At 41.8% G+C, this 18,553-nt stretch overlaps 2 protein-coding genes, 1 long non-coding RNA gene and 2 pseudogenes across 3 annotated transcripts; 3 read left to right on the forward strand and 2 right to left on the reverse strand.

Moving 5' to 3' along the window:
• The first annotated feature begins 9 nt into the window (after positions 1–9).
• Positions 10–623, forward strand: LOC130701579 (4-aminobutyrate aminotransferase, mitochondrial-like). Its single transcript, XM_057523536.2, has 4 exons — positions 10–21; positions 82–253; positions 319–431; positions 496–623. Exons 2-4 carry the CDS (start codon positions 91–93, stop codon positions 610–612), a joined length of 393 nt encoding a protein of 130 aa, XP_057379519.2. The 5' UTR covers positions 10–21; positions 82–90; the 3' UTR covers positions 613–623.
• A 4,274-nt stretch (positions 624–4,897) lies between these two features.
• LOC130701620 (putative sodium-coupled neutral amino acid transporter 10) lies at positions 4,898–9,073 on the reverse strand (annotated as a pseudogene).
• Positions 9,074–9,492: 419 nt separating this feature from the next.
• Positions 9,493–9,772, forward strand: LOC130701623 (uncharacterized). Its single transcript, XR_009421193.1, has 2 exons — positions 9,493–9,530; positions 9,613–9,772. It is a non-coding gene; the product is annotated as an uncharacterized LOC130701623 (long non-coding RNA).
• Positions 9,773–10,208: 436 nt separating this feature from the next.
• On the reverse strand, positions 10,209–10,584 carry LOC130701580 (voltage-dependent anion-selective channel-like; the record flags this gene model as incomplete). Its single annotated transcript, XM_057523538.2, has 2 exons — positions 10,209–10,369; positions 10,425–10,584. Coding segments are annotated over 2 exons (252 nt in total), but the record flags the coding sequence as incomplete, so codon positions are not given.
• Positions 10,585–10,586: 2 nt separating this feature from the next.
• On the forward strand, positions 10,587–11,794 carry LOC130701581 (DNA-directed RNA polymerase II subunit RPB1-like; annotated as a pseudogene).
• Positions 11,795–18,553: the final 6,759 nt, after the last annotated feature.

The following is an 18,553-nucleotide window of genomic DNA, read 5'->3' on the forward strand; positions in this document are numbered from 1 at the left end:
GCTCCCAAAGGCCATACAGAGGTAAGTTGTAGCTCCTTAATTGTTCCGACCTATTGCAAATAATAAAAAATATATTTAAAGGTAACGACGATGGCGTGTGGATCGTGCTCAAACGAAAATGCGTACAAGGCAATTTTCGTTTGGTATCGCCGGAAACAGAGGGGAGATAAGTCATATACCCCAGAGGAGAAAACGAGTTGCGTAATGAACCAATTGCCTGGTGTTTCTGACCTGACTGTTATGTCTTTCAAAGGTATTTAGAAACACATTACAATGTTGAATCAATATTAAATTAAAGCCTTTGCTCTGTTACAAAAGGCGCTTTCCACAACAGAACGTTTGGTACGTTAATCACGACTCATACCAAGCCAGTCCATAAACTGGACATTCCTACAAAGGACTGGCCAATTGGAACCTTCCCTCGCCACAAGGTTAGTTTTAAAATTTCAATTAGGCTCAAACTATTACCTGATCTCATATTTCTTGTAATTTTAGTATCCGTTGGAAGTATTTGTGCGTGAAAATGAGGAAGAAGATCGTCGCTGTTTGGCGGAAGTTGAAGAGCTTTTTGATCGGTACAACAATATAAATAATATGCTTACCTGGATTTAGTCAAATCGAAGAAGTTTTTTTTGAATTTTTTGTTTAATTATTTGTATTTTGTAAAAATAAATGATATGTAAATCAATTACCAAAAATTTATGGTTTTATTTTAATTTAAACAAATTTTCTTGCGTCCTTTGGCTGCCGCGATCCGGACATTCCGCGGATGTTCCAATACGTACGTTCACTGAACGTACGGATTTGCCATCCTGCAGACGTCCAACTAAGGACGTCCGTAGTACTCCCAAATAAGGACGTTACCAGGACTTCCAATTAATTACGTCCGTAGGACGTCCTCCAGTGGACGTCCCTAAAACCGGACATTAGGACATCCTGGTGACGTACATCTGCCGTCAGAATGGGACGTCCCGATCGGCCAGCCAGGACGTAGATTAGATGTCCCTGGGACGGACAAAGGCTAGTAGGGTATGTATGTGCTATAATCTTTTTATTTAAGGAAGGCAAGCCAGCATATGTCATCCAATTTCAGGGGGAAAGCAGGACTCTGATAAAATGAAAACTCAACTTAAACGGAAGTTAGATAAGTTGGAGAAGAAGAAACTAAACAAACAAAGGAAAAATAACAGATGCCAAGGTAAACTTTGATTTCGACAAAAAAAAAATAGACCTTCAACTAATTTTACTTTTCTGTATTATAACATAAAAGAATACTAAGCGCAATAGGTTAAAAAAAAAATGTGGAATTCATTGCGAGCTTGATAAACCAATTAGGAAAGAGAATAAAATCAACATCACAAACGAGAAAAAAGTTGGTTGAACGCATCGAAGAACAAGAAAAGAGAAAGGAACAACAACAGAAAAGGGATAAATCAACATTAAGAAAACGAAAAATGAAAGGAAAGCATAAACTGAATAAACTAGCGAAAAAAACAAACTTATCGTAAGAATTGCCGATATTGACATGGATGAGCTGCCTCGTGTGCCATTATTTACAAGCCGTGCCATGATAGTTTTGTATAACAATACACTGGCATGCCTTCCATGATCCGAGCGGAACTCATTATTTTCGTTCTTGCCACGTAGGTCTCTATTTATGGTTTTGCGGCAAATATTTTTTTTATTAAAAAATGTGCTTGTCTTAAATTATATATATATAATTTTTTAAATTATTTATCAGTGTATTAAGGAGTACTTAGGGGAAAGCATGCCCCTCGTCTCCGGGAATTCGCATGGAATAAGGATATCAGCCAGAGGGGAGGGCGATACTAGGACTGAAAACGCCACTAACGAAAGGTCAAGGGCAAAAAACCAAACACTGTGTCAAAATAAATATAACTTTTATACATGAGCTGTGTAAAGCAATAGATAATGCGTGTAATCACGCAAAAAAAATACAAATATGATTTTAAATAAAAAAGTTATGATGGACTGATTACACGAGCAATTGATAACGTGGTTTGGAGTGCGGAAAACTACATAAACCATCCGGTTCTTCCTTTACAATAGTGGGCATTAGGGCTATTTTCTAAAGAGAATTAAGACCAAAACTAAGGAGAAATAGGACCAATACTAAGAAGAAATAGGATCCTTATGATGGAGAAATAGGACCCTTCAAAATATGTTTGAAGATTGGGTCCTAATTCTCCGGGTCCTATTTCTCCACGTTCTATTATGGGGTCCTAAATCTCCGGGTCCTATTTCTCCAGGTCCTATTTCTCCGGCAATCATATTTTTTAAACAGAAGAGTCAGAAGGGGTGAAATTGTTAAATGGTAATTATGGCCAACAGATATTGATTAATGCTTTTTAGTTTGTGGTTCCGAACTGAATGACAATTTCTATTTATACAATACTTTTACTGCAACCTTTATATTTCGTTCACGTCTGGAAATGAGACGACCGAAACAAGGAGCCGAGGGCGTAAATGTCCCAAAGACTGTTCAAGAAAGTCACACACAAAAGGTAAACACTTGACAAACAATATTAATAATATAAGAAATGCGTTCATACGAAATCCAACCAAATTTCCTTAACGCAAACTTACAACACGAGAATAACCTTACATTAATCCAGAACAAAACCACACAAGAAATGTGAAGAGCACTTGTCAAATATAACCGTTCACGATCAAGCCACGCGAAAAAGAGAGGGATTGCCAGCTTAGACAGCTGACACTTCCGGCAAGCGCCATCTGGCGTTCATTACAACAACATTTAGAAAAGTATATAGATAATAATAGGATGCCATCTGGCGCTGGAAATCAAGACTACTGTTTTTCTAACTTATCAATAATAACAACATGAGCATTACAAGAAGAGGAAACACGTCACCTAGTGCTGAACTTTAGAACTACTTATTTCTATTTGGGACTAATCGTTACACGCCATCTCCTCCTCCCCGGAGGTTTGAGATGTCGAAGCAATTGTATTTCTTTGATTAGTGCTTAAGTCTAACTTAATTGGCCATAATGAAAAGAAAAATTGGAAAATCTTAATCGTTATCCCACACAAAAAAAAAAAAAAAACAAGCAAAAAAAAACAAAACAAAACAAAAATCAGTACGATTGACACGAAACACCATTATTTTAAAGTACTATTCTGGTGTCATTTCTGTCAACAAGGTAAATAGGTTTCTTGTACATGTTTTCTGAAAACGTAATTGTGTTAATTATTTTTTTTTGTCTTTTAGTTCATTAAAGGGACATACTATGTCTGAACAATGTAGATGTGAAGATACTAAGAGGAACGAGGAGTTAGGCAAGATAGGTACGTTGTTCGTCAACTAGGTAAATGCATGTTTTTTTTTATTTTTCAAAATGATTTGGCTAATATTCTATGAAAAAAGGCATGGTGTTTAGTAGGAAATCCATTTTGAAAAGATGGCAATGTCTTAACGATACAGCAACAGCGCCAAAGAATCTCTCATTTGCATCAGAACGTGGATCGCTACACTTTCAGTTGATCGTATTTGTTTCTGCTATAATATTCATGAGCGTTTATTCGATCATTCTAAACTATGACATGTGTTTTCTTTTGTTGTTTCAAATATTTTAACCTGTCCATCGTCTGCCTAGATGAAGCTTTCTCATCGTAAACATTTTTTTTTTTCAGAAAATGAGTCTTCTGGAAGAAGAACTTTTGCCACCGAACGATTTGACATCAAACAAATGAATGTATACTTGTGAGTATTGACCAAACAGATGTCGCGGTTCTTCATTAATCATCAGTCTCATGTTTAATGTGTTCGAAAAAGAAAAACTTCAAATAGTTGGAAAAATGCCAACGTTAAAGACTGTATTGGATGGTGACGTGACGTGACGTGACGTTACGGCCATCATAACAGTTCCGACATTTGTGTCACATGGGGAAGAGAAACATTTTGACCCGTAATGATGCATCACTCGTGTCAATTGCACTAAAACCCTATAATCTTTTTTTTTTTTCTTAAAATCTTTTTAAACATACTGAATAGTAAAAAATGTCATTGAAAATATTATCCTCTATTTCTGCGGCTCGAAAAATCTTTTCTCGTCCTGCGAATGGTATTATTTTAAAATTAATTACACACCTGATTGTTACATTGAGTTAATTGTATTTTTTTTTCTGTATCACGATACGGCGATTTTTTTTCCTACTTCGTCTTACGCAACTATCTTCAGCTACACAATCATGGCAAATGACTGTCAATGGCATTAACAACCCATGATTACTTTGTAATTTTTGTATTATTAATTATTAGGAAACATTTATACATCACACACATTTTATTACAACTGACACATTTACATAATTGACACCAGAAACATACACACACACATGACACCAATTACACTTTCTGCAACTATTGGGTATTAAACCCTAATATTCGGCATAGCTTGCCGATACTCAACCATTGAGCTATAGTCACATATAATTTCAGTCTCGTATACCTTGAGTCAACGCACGATCATTTTGTATAGTCAATGTTTTCTTCTTGCTATGCTATTTGCCAGTCTGATCAGCGACTGTATAACTATCATAGCTTATTTGTAAAGCGTCTGGCTGCGGGTATCAACATACTAAGGTTGAAACCCAGTTCGATGCTCAACCTTGGACTAAATTCACACATGAATTCTCTCTTCTATAGCTTGAGTCATAATATTATTATATAGTCAATGTATCTCATCTCGATATGCTATTTGTTAGTCTCCTTTCTTATGGTGTAAATACCGCAGATTATACGTAGAAAGTCCGCTTTTGACTTCAGTAATTGCTCACACAGGAATAACACAGTTTTGCACACACAATCAGATTGGTTGAGCACCAAACTGATCTTGGTACTTTTATCTCGATTGTTTTCACCTGTTTCACTTCACGTTGAGGGGAAGCACACGTGCACTGTGGGAGCTTGTGGTAGTTCTCTCTATGGATTAATGCAACGGTTTATTTGTATCTGGACTGCTGGAACTGCCGATTGCACAACCGCCAGACTAATATTTGAAATTGCTAATTCTTCAATCGCGGCTGTTACATCATTATTGGATCCCAATTCTTCGTTTTTTTCTCCTGAAAATGAACGAAAACCAGTAAATAAAAGATCTATGTAGTAGATCAAATTGTCCTAATGATAGTATTGAATAAGAATAAAAAAGCGAGACGAAAAACACAACAACTTAAACGATAATCTGGGAATGAAATCCCAAACCGAATGCTGACCTATTGAAGCTAAGAGGATCATTGAAGGAATTATCACCAAGTCTGTTGAAGTTGTCCATCATGACTACTGCTGGCGATGACTGAGGCAACGGAAGGTCAAATTTGGCTTCGATTTCCCTTAAACTAGGCGGAATGATGACCTCAGCGCGAGTTTCCGAGTATTCTTCCTCTGCATAAATATTGGCAGCGGTGCCCAAAAGAAGAATAATCAATCCGCACACGAACAGTACCTAACGCACGGAGAATTCTTTAGTTATTGCGAGTGACAAAATTCTTCGAAGACCCACTTTGGCAATCCAGCGTTCACCAGAAGTCGATGGGACAACTTGCAGATAAATCCACGCAGGCGCAACACAACAAACTGCCGTTCCTGAAGTGGCACCCACCAGACCTAAAACGAACTCGACATTCGGAATGCAGATACCAACAGACACCAATCGACATTTATATTTTCTTTTTCATCTTATTGTACTAGATTTCAATAAACTTTACCTATTATTAAGGTTGCCGTGACGATTATGAATGTCAGGATTTTGAAACGGAAATCCGAAAGTGAGCCGGTTGTTCCTCCTGACATCCCGCCACTAGTTTCAGACGTCTGAAGGGATTCCTCAACTTAAAAAACAAACAAAAGCAAACACTTTGGCATAACGATTACATCATCAATGAATTAACGCTTTACCTTTCCATACACTAATGAATGAAAGCTTGTCCTGCAGGGCAAAACACACGACGGAAAGCTCAAGATAATCGATAGCAGGAATCCCACTTTCATAAGGTCAGTTACAAAAGACGGCGCAAAACTTATGAGGATATTGCCTAGTCGAGACAAAATATGACCCAATGAAATTCGTCAGATTTTCCTAGGCAAAAAGTTTACAATATGTTGACTTGCCAGTAAAATGCGTATCCGCAAAGGCTAGGTAGCCAGCTATTCCTACCCCCATGTACATAAAAGTGCACAAATCAATGGCTGTCGATATTACTCGATCCATTGCTTTTAGGGAAGGTTCTGGTATACTTCGAACACCTGCCTATGCATTTAAAAAGCTGATCATTAAATCTGGCATTCTCCTTGTCAATTTAAATATTTCCACTCACGTTTGGCATCATAAAGCCATGGAAAATATCGGTACGCATTGGAGTACACCCCCTATTTTCCATACTTCAATATTTGAAGACATTCCTTCGGTTAGGCCCTGGACACCAGCCTCAAAGAAGGACTGAAAAAGAGAAAAAAATCTGTCATAACTGCACTGTTATTTTGGTAGCATACTTCATGTAGAAGGATGCATAAAACATAATTAAGGGCAGGGAATCATGTACATGCTTTCAAAACCAATAACATGTACTACATAGCCACAGAAACTGTTGACACTACATCCAATGTTTCAATATCTCTCAAGAGGCACAGAGGTATATGATGAACATGCCATTTCCTGTATGATTAAGTTATATATTTTAGAACCTTATGGAAATAATATCACTGGCATCCAGTAGAGAGCTTACCTGCCATAAGAATAAGTATTCGTGCTGACTGCAAGGAGTAATTTACACCTATTTTGATTAATATTTCTGGACCGAGATCGCCAAGTACAACCAGATAGGCAATGCAGCAGCCCAGATAATGGCTATTTCCTCATTTCGCCCTTAGATTTTTATATGTTAAGGAAATGCTTAAATATTCGGCAGAGATAGGAGTTTCGGTTTGACAGTTTTTATTTTAATTATTGAAAAAATAGCCAAAAAGGTTGCGCTAAGCACTTGACTGACATACTAGTATCCTCCAGACCTGCCCCGATGGAGATCATATTGCTGTACTATATGATCCCCATCTCGCATCAGCTGATAGCTCTTACATCTCTATTCAGTTCTGCATTGGAATGGGGGCCAATGATTGGTGGACCAATCATTGTGGGTGCCATCATCATCATACCAACGCTTGACGTTTCGAGTTGTAATTGCTTACAGACTCTTGGTACTAGTTCCCAACATTGGGAGGGTACCATACCCAGTCATTGTTCAAGTGCCGCTACGTTAAAGATGTTCACGCAACTATTATATACCGTGAATGACGACCCCAAACCATGTTGATAACGCTAGCGGGCATTTTCCGTCTTAAACTAATTCTCATTTAAATTCAGTGAAACTATTGCACAATGTAATAAATGAACTGTATTCAGAAAATAGTGATAAACAACATCCAAGGTAATTATAAACAAAACACTTGAGTAAATGTTTAAAATTTTCAATTATTATGTAGCACTCACGAATTAGGGCGTGGCATCACGCACCGTTAATGACATGCAAGAATACTCCATATCACCTTGCGGCCGATTTTGGCACTAGTGCATTCATGCATTGGCTTGGTGCTATTCTAGTTGTGAAGGGAAAGTAAGTTAAAGCTAATGTAGGTTTGTCATTATTTATTTTTTGCATTCATATCCAAACGTATAAGTAGCCCTGCATGCAGCTCATCGCGTCTGTTGGGCCATAATACTTTAACAATCACGGTTTCTAAATTTCCGCTTTGGAAAACAATGACCTTATGCCACATTCCCAGGACTTATCAAGTCTAGTTGATAATGGTTGTTCGTAATTACAATCCATTCAGTTGTCACCATGAATATTCCACAAAGGATTTTTTGAACGTTAGTTACCTTTTGGGTTATGCGTTAAAGATTGAGTCTACATGTTCAGGTATAATACATATGCATATGCATGCAAGTATATACATAAAATACATATGCAAACGTTGAATAATCAAAGAAGTTTGATGTTTCACGCTAGCGCTGTAGCGTACTGGCGCGCTAGTAATGGTTTCGTTTCGCACACACATTTATTTCATATTTTAGATTACTCCAAAAGTATAAACTCTACGTAAAGACAAATTCCATTTTCATGTTCCTTGAGTAATTTTTAATCAGAATCATCTATAGTTATCTAGATTTAATGCTATTATTTTTTAATAGGAAAAAATTTTAAGCCCGACAATATAAGCGCGGGCTTATTTTTTAACCCAACTTTATCGTTTTTTACGTTTTATTAAAAAACTTTGAGTCCCACGAGAACACAATCCTCACAATCGTGATCTCCGTTCAATTCTGCATCGAAACCATGTATTTAAAGCGAAATCTAACATTTTGTCAAAATTGCTAAGAGAGAAGGCTATAGCCTTCTCACTTTTGTCAAAATCGGAAAAAATCGAAATCTCTCGGAATGCGATGAAAATCCCACGGTATAACCCTATTTTAACGCGGATTCAGAAAAAACCATTTGTTTTATTTTCAAGTAAGCCGTTTTTGAAATAATCGTAATTTAAAGATAAAGTCGGGCTTATTTTTTTAAACCCAACTTCCCCGTTTTTTACGTTTTATTAAAACACTATGAGTTCCACGAGAAAAACAACCCTCATATTCGTGATGCCCGTTCAATTCTGCATCGAAACCACGTATTTAAAGCGAAATCTAAAATTTTGCCAAAATTGCAAAAGTGAGAAGGCCTTCTCGCTTTTCCATTTTTCCTCAAATCCTAGATTTCATTAAAAATACAGTATTCCGATGCGAAATTAATCGCTGATCATGAAAATGGGGTATGTTTTTATATCAGACTTCTATTTTTTGAATTAACCCGTAAAAAAACAGAAAGTCGGGCTTATTAAGTCGGGCATATTTAGTCGGGCTTAAAAATTTTTTCGGTCAGTGTATAGACAATTAACTAGAAATGTGACCGGTTAGATGGCGATAGAAGTCAAACAGAAAAAAAACCCAATATTTTTTATTTTTATTTGGGTAAAACGGATTGCCGTATTGCCATATGTACTCTTGTTTTTGGTTAACGATATGGATGCAATTACATTCAATGAGCGATGCCTGGAAGATGACTACTACTACACATTAGTTTGCGATGATTCCTCCAGTGTAAGTTTCGGTCAGATTTGTGCTGTTTGTTCTTTTTTTTTAGTTCTTTATATTCACTTCATACATAAATAGGTTGACCAAATATTAACGGAATACAAACACAGAGTATTACGTTGTCATCCTGATAAGAATCCATATGACAAGTCCACTACTCAGTTTCAAAAACTTCAGGTAAATAGATTCTGCACATTAACCAAGTAATGTGATAGATACAGTTAATTTCTGGTCATTCCAACAGGAAGCTAAGGAGGTGCTCTGTGACCCAGAAAAGCGAAATGATTATGGCAGATGGAAAACAAGTGGAATAACAATTTCACAAGCAATGGATTGTCATAAATAAACGATCTACTGCCGTAAGTATTATATGTGCAACATCAGGATGTCTTTCTATGTAGGTTTAAAGTAAAATAGATTGAAATATTAAAATTAACACAGGTTCTCCACTGGGCCATACCAAAACATGAACAAAAAATGCTACGATCAAGCAGTAGCAAGTCAGAGATAATAAAACTGAAACAAAGTAAGCTTTCACCTAAAATTGGTTCACAATATTGTTCATACAATTCCATCCTAGAAAAGTTTAGGAACTATGAAATATGAAAAAGAAAATCTTTGAACATCTGAATTTATTTTACTAGTGTATTCAATATTGACTGTTGCAGTTGTGTAATATTAACTCGATGAAAAGCTGAATAAAATATGTGCATATAAAGCAAGCATCTTTCGAACCGTTCGGTCATTAAGTTGAATGCTACTTAAATGGGTTCCAATCGACATTACTTGTGTATTCTCGATCAGGCACTGGCATTTAAGATGATGCACTTCTAGTTCTTCAAATGCTAATGCCCAACTAATCTCACCAAAGAAATACAATTGAAGTAGGTCAGTTTACTTTGTTCAACAACTTAGCCAGCTCCAGCGCCAAAGAAGTAAAATTAGGCGCAATTGTAAAGAGCTCGCATTGCCGACAGGCAAATTAATCACCTACTGAATACTACTGGAACGGATCTTTATTTCTAGGGTTCTTATAATTGCCAATGTTTTAGGTCACATGAGAAACTAGCACAATGCGCAAGAGAAGCTAAAACACGTTTCTTGAATTAGGCTTCCAATTCCAGCGCCATACCAATTTTGTGACCTCCTTGGTTGAAGTTTTTCAGATCAACCATTGACGATAGGGTAATGGTAACACCTGAATACGAAAAAGAATAAGCCTCAATATGATTTAACTTTCAGTTACAACGTACCCTGGCGGAGTTTTTGCTGATAGCCAAGGCCAAGCTGGGAAGCGTTATTGATCTTGGCGCGGACTGCACTGTCGTTATCTAACTGGTACTTGCAACCAATACCGAATCGGGTGGCATTTGAACCGGCAGTCCAGGCAAGTTGGACACCTGTTTCTAGATTAGCCCGAGTACTACCCTGCACCGAGCTATTACACAGAGGCGCCAGTGTATTATTAGACAACAACGTACGCCACTCAAAGCTACTACACCGAAGCTCCCGCCTACTATACCACAAAGGCCCCTGAGTATTACACCACAACCTACGCTTCTCCGTCTTACTACACTGAGGCCTCAAAATATTACTCAGCTCCGAGCTACACAACAACTGTGTCGTACTACACCACGACAGAGGCGCCCAAGTACTACGTGGCTCCAACATACTACCCCGTAGCTGCCCCGTCTTACTATGCTGAGCCTGCATACTACGCTGAAGCCCCGAAGTCTTACGCTGCTCTAAGTTACTACCCAACGACTGCTCCTTCGTACTACGTGGAACCTAGCTACTACACCACAACTTATGCTGCGCCGTCTTACCACACAGAGGCTCCTCAATACTACACCACGAAGGCTGCTGAATACTATACCACGACTTACGCCGCTCCAGCCTATTACAGTGAGGCTCCTCAGTACTACACTACAAAGGCTCCCGAGTACACAACATATGCTGCGCCAAGCTACTATACCGAGCCTCCCAAGTACTACACCACAACATACGCCGCTCCAGCTTACTACACCGAAGCTACCAAGTATTACTCAGCCCCAAGCTACTACCCGACTGAGGCGCCACAATACACCACCACGTATGCTGCTCCAGTTTATTACACCGAAGCTCCTGAATACTACACCACAAAGGCTCCTGAATACTACACGACTAAAGCCCCGGAGTATTACACACAGAAGGCTGAATACTACACCACAACGTACACTGCCCCGGCTTACTACACTGCAGCTCCCAAGTATTACCAGACTGAGGCTCCGCAATACTACACTACAAAGGCTCCTGAATACTACACACACACAACGTATGCTGCTCCGAGCTACTATTCCGAAACCCCCAAGTACTACGCCACTACCTACGCTGCCCCGGCTTATTACACCGAGGCTCCGCAATACTACACCACCAAGGCTGTTGAATACTACATGACGAAAGCCTCGGAGTACTACATCAAGAAAGCAGAATACTACACCACAACTTACGCAGCTCCATCTTACTTCACTGAGGCTCCCCAATACTATACTACAACGGCCCCCGAGTACTACACCACACCGTATGCTGCACCAAGCTATTACACTGAGCGTCCCAGGTATTATTAATCGTAAAAATACGTTGTCCGTCAAGCTCAATAGTTAAAAATAATTAGATCTTGTTTTATTATTGGCTGCCCTCGTTCCAAAATGAGTATTTCCCTGCATTGTGTTTATGCAATAACTAGTCGCCCCATACGCATTTGGTTTATACCTGAAATATTGAATACAGCTATTATGTCGTTACTCAATCTACGTGTTTTTAGTTTTTATTACATAAAGCGGATGAAGGCGATTTTAATTAGTGTTCGTACAACATCGTAATTTCTGAACAGACTTGTGCATTATGACCTTTGTGGGAAATATATCATGGTTCTTCGTAAAATTGCAATGAATTTATTTATACAGTCGCTTAGCACAAAGTCGCATTTATTCATTGCGTTAGTCCACAAGCATTGTTGAGTTGTGGACTAACTTCCACAAGTTGTTGTGTTTAAAATGTATTTATCTTTCGCTATTTAATTGAATAGCAAAATGAAATGTAAATATTTTTTCCAGTTTGCATTTACACAGTGTTGCAATTATTGCCCTCTTTTGTCTGTCATGTGTTCCAAGTGCTGCCATCTGTCCCCAACTTTGTTACTTCACTTCCTTTTCCATAGAGGTCAGGTCGAACGGGAGTCGACCTCAGGCCTCTCTTTCACTTACTCTGGGACTCGGGATTTGGCCCGAGATCCGACAGGACGTTAAGAGGGGGCTCTGCCGTTGGCTGGCCGCCCTCGCGTTAGTCCTTAAGAAGGAGCTTTGCTGGATTGCTGGCTTCCCTTCGCGACGTGAGTGTAAATTAGTATATGTGTTGTAAGTATTGTGTGTATAATTGTGTTGAATGCCTTGTTGTATGTGTGTGTATGAATTGTGTTGAATGGCTTTGTTGAATGTCTGTGTTATAGTGTCGTGTACGTGTCTTGAATAATGTGTTTTGTATGTATAAATGTGTCAGTTTGTTGGTATAAATGAAGAAACTGTAACATTTGGTGTCAGAAGAGGGATCTCAACAGGCCATCGAACGACTTTTACAAAGTCGCCTACATCGGACCCGCATACCGCCCACGTGAGAAGGAAATTTTCACGTACCTGGTCGCCGCCATCGTGGATTGTCTTTACCGGCGCCGAAGGGGAGTGGATCCCATCCCGCCGCGACGTCTTTGTTGAAGAGTGGAGGAACGGTACAGGTAAGTATTTCTACCCCTGTTACCTATAGCCAAGGGCTATTAAAATAAACAATTCCAGTGCATGTTTTTTTTTTACTGTGTGTAGTTGGAAGTGTATTTTTCTTTTCTTTTCGGCATACCTCTTGCCGCTTTGTGTGGTGCGTTCCGTCTTCTTTTTTTTCTCTCTTTTTGGGACGGCCCACACGTTTTGGTCGAGAGACATTTTTGTTTTTGTTTTTCTCTCTTTGTCCCTTTTTTTTTTGAGCGACCATATCGGCAGTACGCATCACGTTTTGAGAAGTTCTTCTTGGTTGCCCTCCTTTTTTTTTAAGGGCAAGAAAAGAACTTCGGTGCGAAGCCGTGACGTAGGGCCTTTCTCTTTTTTTTTTTGCTTACGGCCTGTTGCTCGCTTTTGACGGCATCGTTTTTTTTGTGTGTTCCTCTCATGTACAGAGGATATTTTTTTGAAATTTTCTTTTTTGTTTTGTTTTGTTGAGCCTTGCTCGCAATTTTTTTTTTTTTTTTTTGAGCTCAACATCTTTTTTTTGTTGCTGGTCTGACCATCTTTTGGTCTTGAAGTGAGACCCGTTGAATAAGTGCTCTTTGTTGGCACTTGTTTTGTTTTTGTTTTTTTCTCTTGGACTTTGGAGTCGTTTTTTTTTTACTTTGATTTTTGTGGCATTTAGTCCCTTCTCTTTTTCGTTTTTTTTCTCGCTTACGGTGTTTCTGCATGTCGGATTTGGATACCGACATTACAGACCCCTTTTACGGTTTCGAACCCGAATACTATCTTCGGACCCCGAGAGAATCTGCTCGTAATCCGTCCGCAAGGGCTCGTATCGTCCGCCCAGTACCGCGTCCGCCTACAACGAAAACGAGGTGTCAGAAATCCGAATTTGTTATTACGGGAGCAGAGCCAACACCGATAAACATGGCAGACAATGCAGAGCTGATTGTGGCTCTTAATCGGTTCGCGGAAGTCGCAGCGGCTGATGGTGCGGCGAGGCAAGATCAAGTTGCCCAGCTCGTCGGCATCATCCACGCACAACAACAGCAAAACAACGAGGCTATCCAAGCCCTTGCTGCCGCGATACCAGCTGCACGAAATGCTCACCCGTCAACAATTGCTGTAGGTTCGATACCGCGCTTTTCGGGTGCTGTAGGTGAGGAAGTGCAGGGCTTCATCGACCATGTCGAGAGGGTAGCCGGTCTTGAAGGCTGGACCGAGGAGAACCGTCTCCTGGTGGCTGTAACCCGTCTTGAAGGGACCGCCTCCCAATGGCACGTACAGACGGGCCATCTTTATGATACCTGGGCGCTTTGGTCGGCCGCGTTGGTTGTCAATTTCGCGCGTACACTATCGTTTTTAGAGTGGAGCTCGCTTGTGGAAGCGCGAACGCAAAAGTCGGGGGAGTCGTGTCTTGAGTACGCGTTGGACAAGCGTCGGCTTTGCCTTCGTTGTCCCGTTGCACTACCTGAGGCGGATGTCATCAAATTGTTGTTACGAGGTCTCGCAAACCCCATCTACGTCGCAGCTCTAACGTCACCGGTACCAGTAGATTTCACGGCTTTCCTAGCACGACTTCGCGACCTTGAGCAACTTGGTTTAACTCCCGCAATACCAAGTGTACCCACCCCAATGTTAACAACGGAACCTGTTCTAACAGCGCCTCCGACGAATGTTGCTCCATCGACGCCAGATTTGACCGCCCTCTTTCAAAACTTGGGAGACAGGTTGGTGAGCCAAATTTCTACATCGTTATCACGGCTTACGGTTAATTCGAACCCTAACGTTCCGCGAGGGGGAGGTGGAGGATTTGTCCCAAGAGGCCCACCACCGAGGTTGTGTTATGCCTGCAATCGGCATGGTCATATCGCCAGAGATTGTCCGACAAAAAACGACGGGGTAGTGCGTCGAGGGCAATGGCGCCCTTGAAGGGATTTTTTGTGACTGAAAGTCGCCCAGCCTTGCCTCTTATCAAGGTGTGGATAAAAAGTGTAGGAGAAGTAGTAGCACTTGTCGACTCGGGTGCTAGCGTCAGTGCCGTGCGGCTAAGCGTCGTCCGTAAGTTTTTAGATCCGCTGCGTAAAGTCACAAAAACTAAGTTAAGGGGAGTCGACAACAAGGTTGTGCGAGTAGAGGTGTCCTTACCCTTATCCATCAAATGGAAGGACAGCTGTGTAACCCTACCGTCCGTAACCGTTCTAAGGACCGCTCCCTTCGCACTAATCTTGGGTGTCGACTGGATTGTAAATAGTAAAACTAACATTGTAGTAAGGGGAAAGAGAATTGAATTAGTCAGGGAAGGGTTAGTTGTGAAGGAAAATAAGGGGGTAGTGGCACAGGAAAATAGGGATTTAGATTTAGTAAGGGAGAAAAGTAACGTAGAAGAAAAGGATGTAAAAAGGGAGGATATAGCATTAATTGAGGGAGATTTAAGTCAGGGGTGCAGGGAAGTCGAAGAGGGCGAAGGAAGTAAGAGAGAGGAAGTTTTGACGAAGGAGAAAAAGAAGGTGCGATGGTCGGAAGAAGTGTATATAATTAACGAGGAGATGGGGAGGGAGGAAAATTTTTTGGAGGAAGAACGAAGGAATGAGGAATATCTTGACGTTAGCGATGGGCTCATAGAGTCTTTCGCGGAAGAATCGCCATCAAAACGACGGGGCTGGATGCCTGTAAAAGCGGATGGACTCCAGCTAGTTCCACCCAACTCGCTCGTTTTCGTAAGGGGGAGGTTGTCGTCGGACATATCGGGGACAGCATATGTCAAATTTAACTGCTGTGCGAAGCCGGGGAAGGAATGGGTGATACCCGCGAGCGTTGTCTCTGTCCATAATGGGCTAACGGAAATTCCCCTTGTTAATTTTTCCCCCGTGGAATTACGCCTGAAAAGACGGCATTTCTTTTGTGCCGTTGAGATGGATGAAGACGCTGTACTGTGCACAATTACAGACAGGTTCTCGGAGGTGTGTCCCACCGTGCACCCGGAAGAGCAAGAGGTCGAACTCAATTCGCAAGTGAAAGTCGGGGAAGGATTAGATCCTTCCCAACGGAAAGCGTTACTGATAATGCTCGAGCGTAAGCGAGCCTGCTTCCCGCCGTCTAAAAGGCATATTGGTCACACCACAGAGGTTGTCCACCACATTGACACGGGAGATGAGCGTCCCATTAAATCGGCGCCATATAGAGTGTCGGCGTTTAAGCGTCAGGTTATTGCCGACAAAGTAGAAGAAATGTTAGAAGACGGGGTGGTGGAGGGATCTTTTAGCCCTTGGAGTTCCCCCGTTGTCCTAGTCCGCAAGGCAAAGTCGGGGGATTATCGGTTCTGTATCGATTTTCGGCGCCTTAACGCAGTGACTAAGCGCGACGTCTATCCAATGCCTCGGATTGACGATGTCTTGGACAGACTCGCCGGCGCTCAATTTTTCTCATGTTTGGACCTCGCGAGTGGGTATTGGCAGGTGCCCGTAGCCTTAGAGGACCGGGAGAAGACCGCGTTTGTCACTCCCGATGGTCTCTACCAGTTCACGCGCTTGCCATTTGGGTTGTGCAACGCTCCTGCGACATTCCAGCGCTTGATGGATCGTGTTTTGGCCGGGTTGAAGTGGCACATGTGTCTAGTTTATCTAGACGACATATTAGTGTTTGGGCGAACGTTCGAGGAGCACTTGGCACGCCTAGAGCTGGTATTAACCGCCCTAGAGAGAGCAAATTTGACCCTCAACATCGGAAAATGCGTTTTCGGAGCCGCCAAGGTGTCCCATTTAGGACATATTATCGATGCGGAAGGAATCCGCCCGGAAGGATAGAAGGTGCGCGCCTTAACGTGTATGCTTGTGATGAATTTGAAGTCGCTACGAGGATTTCTGGGACTCGCGTCGTACTATCGGCGTTTTGTCTCAGATTTTGCGGCATTGGCTCACCCTTTGCACGCACTCCTCAAAAAGAATTCTGAGTGGAGGTGGACGGAGCGTCATGAAGGCGCAAAGAACAGTATCATTGAGCATCTCACGACTGCTCCTGTTCTGGCCCATTTCGATGATGCTCTGGAAGTCACCATTCAGAGACGCAAGCCAGACTGGACTTGGAGCAGTATTGACACAAGATGCTGGTGAAGGACACCGACCTGTGACTTTCATCAGCAGGGGGCTGTCGGATACTGAAACGCGCTATCACGCCAATGAGTTGGAGTGCTTGGCGGTGATGTGGGCGCTGAAAAAGTTGCGCACCTATGGCTATGGTAGACACTTTTTTGTCAAGACGGATAGCTCCGCCGTAAAGTGGATGATGGGGAAGAAAGATTTGAAGGGGAAGTTTGTGAGATGGGTTCTCGAACTGCAGGAGTTCAATTTCACGATTGAACACCTGAAAGGGACCGACAATATCGTCGCAGACACACTGTCTAGAAATCCGGTTGAAGTCCTGACAACAGCCCAGGATTCCGAGACAATCTGTGCGACCGTTAGAGAGCCCGAAATGGGTTTTGCCTCACGAGAGCTCGCCCTCTTGCAGCAGCAAGACGGCCAGCTGAGAAAAATTTTTGTAGCCTTAGACACCCCTACTCCCTGTAAAATTTCGCAAGAATTCGTTATTCGCGGTTAAGTTTTATTTAAGGAAAATAGACGCTCTGGCAAGAAATTCCTCCTTGTTGTTCCCTCCATTCTCCATAGAAAGATTTTAGAAGCGTGTCATGATCTCCCCTCATCTGGGCACCAGGGTATTGAAAGAACCTTAGCAAAAATTAAGAGTAGGTTTTGGTGGCCACGGCTGGCAAGTAGTGTTAAAATATTCGTTATGTCTTGTTCTTTCTGTCAGACACATAAACATGCGATCGGTCAGGTGGTTGGCAAACTACAACCCATCGAACCACCCTCTGCGCCATTCGAGCTGATTGGAATCGACCACTTAGGTCCGTTTAAGCCTACTGCTTCAGGACATCGTCACATTATAGTCGCGATCGACTATTTATCCAAGTGGGTCGAAGTCGCCGCCGTTCCCGATACGTCGACGCAATTTGTCACTTCGTTCCTTGAAACTAACGTCGTTTTTCGACATGGAACACCGCGTCGCATCATCAGTGACCAAGGGACGGCCTTCACGTCGCAGATGTTTGCTGAATGGGTTGCCCGGTGGAACGTGAAGCACATCCTTGCGACAGCGGAACACCCGGAAACAAATGGGTTGGTTGAGCGAGTAAATCGCACCCTGACGCTAGCTTTTTGCGCCTTTGTCAACGAGGACCATACCGACTGGGATTCACACCTATCTGCGGCAACTTATGCCATCAACACCGCACGCCAAGCCACGACCGAAACCACTCCGTTCGAGTTGGTCAATGGTCGCGCCCCTGTATTAGCCATTGAAAACCTTTTTCCGTGGCCAGTGGAGCAACAAGAGTCACACGATGTTTTTAGCTCGCGTGTCTCAGATTTGAGAACGTCGGTAAGGCTGCGCATTTTAAAGAAGCAGCGCAAGGTGAAAGAACGAGTGGACCGTACTCGAAGGCCAGAACCTGAACTTCGCCGCGGCGACCTCGTCCTCGTACGTCGGAAACCCAGGAAGAAGAATGAATGCAACGAAGAAATTCCTCCCCAAGTTCGTTGGTCCCTTCCAAGTTGTCCGCAAAGTGTCAG

Source organism: Daphnia carinata, chromosome 1 (genome assembly GCF_022539665.2).
Source record: "Daphnia carinata strain CSIRO-1 chromosome 1, CSIRO_AGI_Dcar_HiC_V3, whole genome shotgun sequence".
NCBI lineage: Eukaryota > Metazoa > Arthropoda > Branchiopoda > Diplostraca > Daphniidae > Daphnia > Daphnia carinata.

Excerpts from the sequence above, each read along its gene's own strand:
- LOC130701579 (XM_057523536.2), top strand. The coding sequence starts at position 91 with ATGGCGTGTGGATCGTGCTCAAACGAAAATGCGTACAAGGCAATTTTC. Across the intron at positions 254-318 it reads GACTGTTATGTCTTTCAAAG|GCGCTTTCCACAACAGAACG; the intron begins GTATTTAGAAAC and ends CTGTTACAAAAG. Across the intron at positions 432-495 it reads GAACCTTCCCTCGCCACAAG|TATCCGTTGGAAGTATTTGT; the intron begins GTTAGTTTTAAA and ends TTGTAATTTTAG.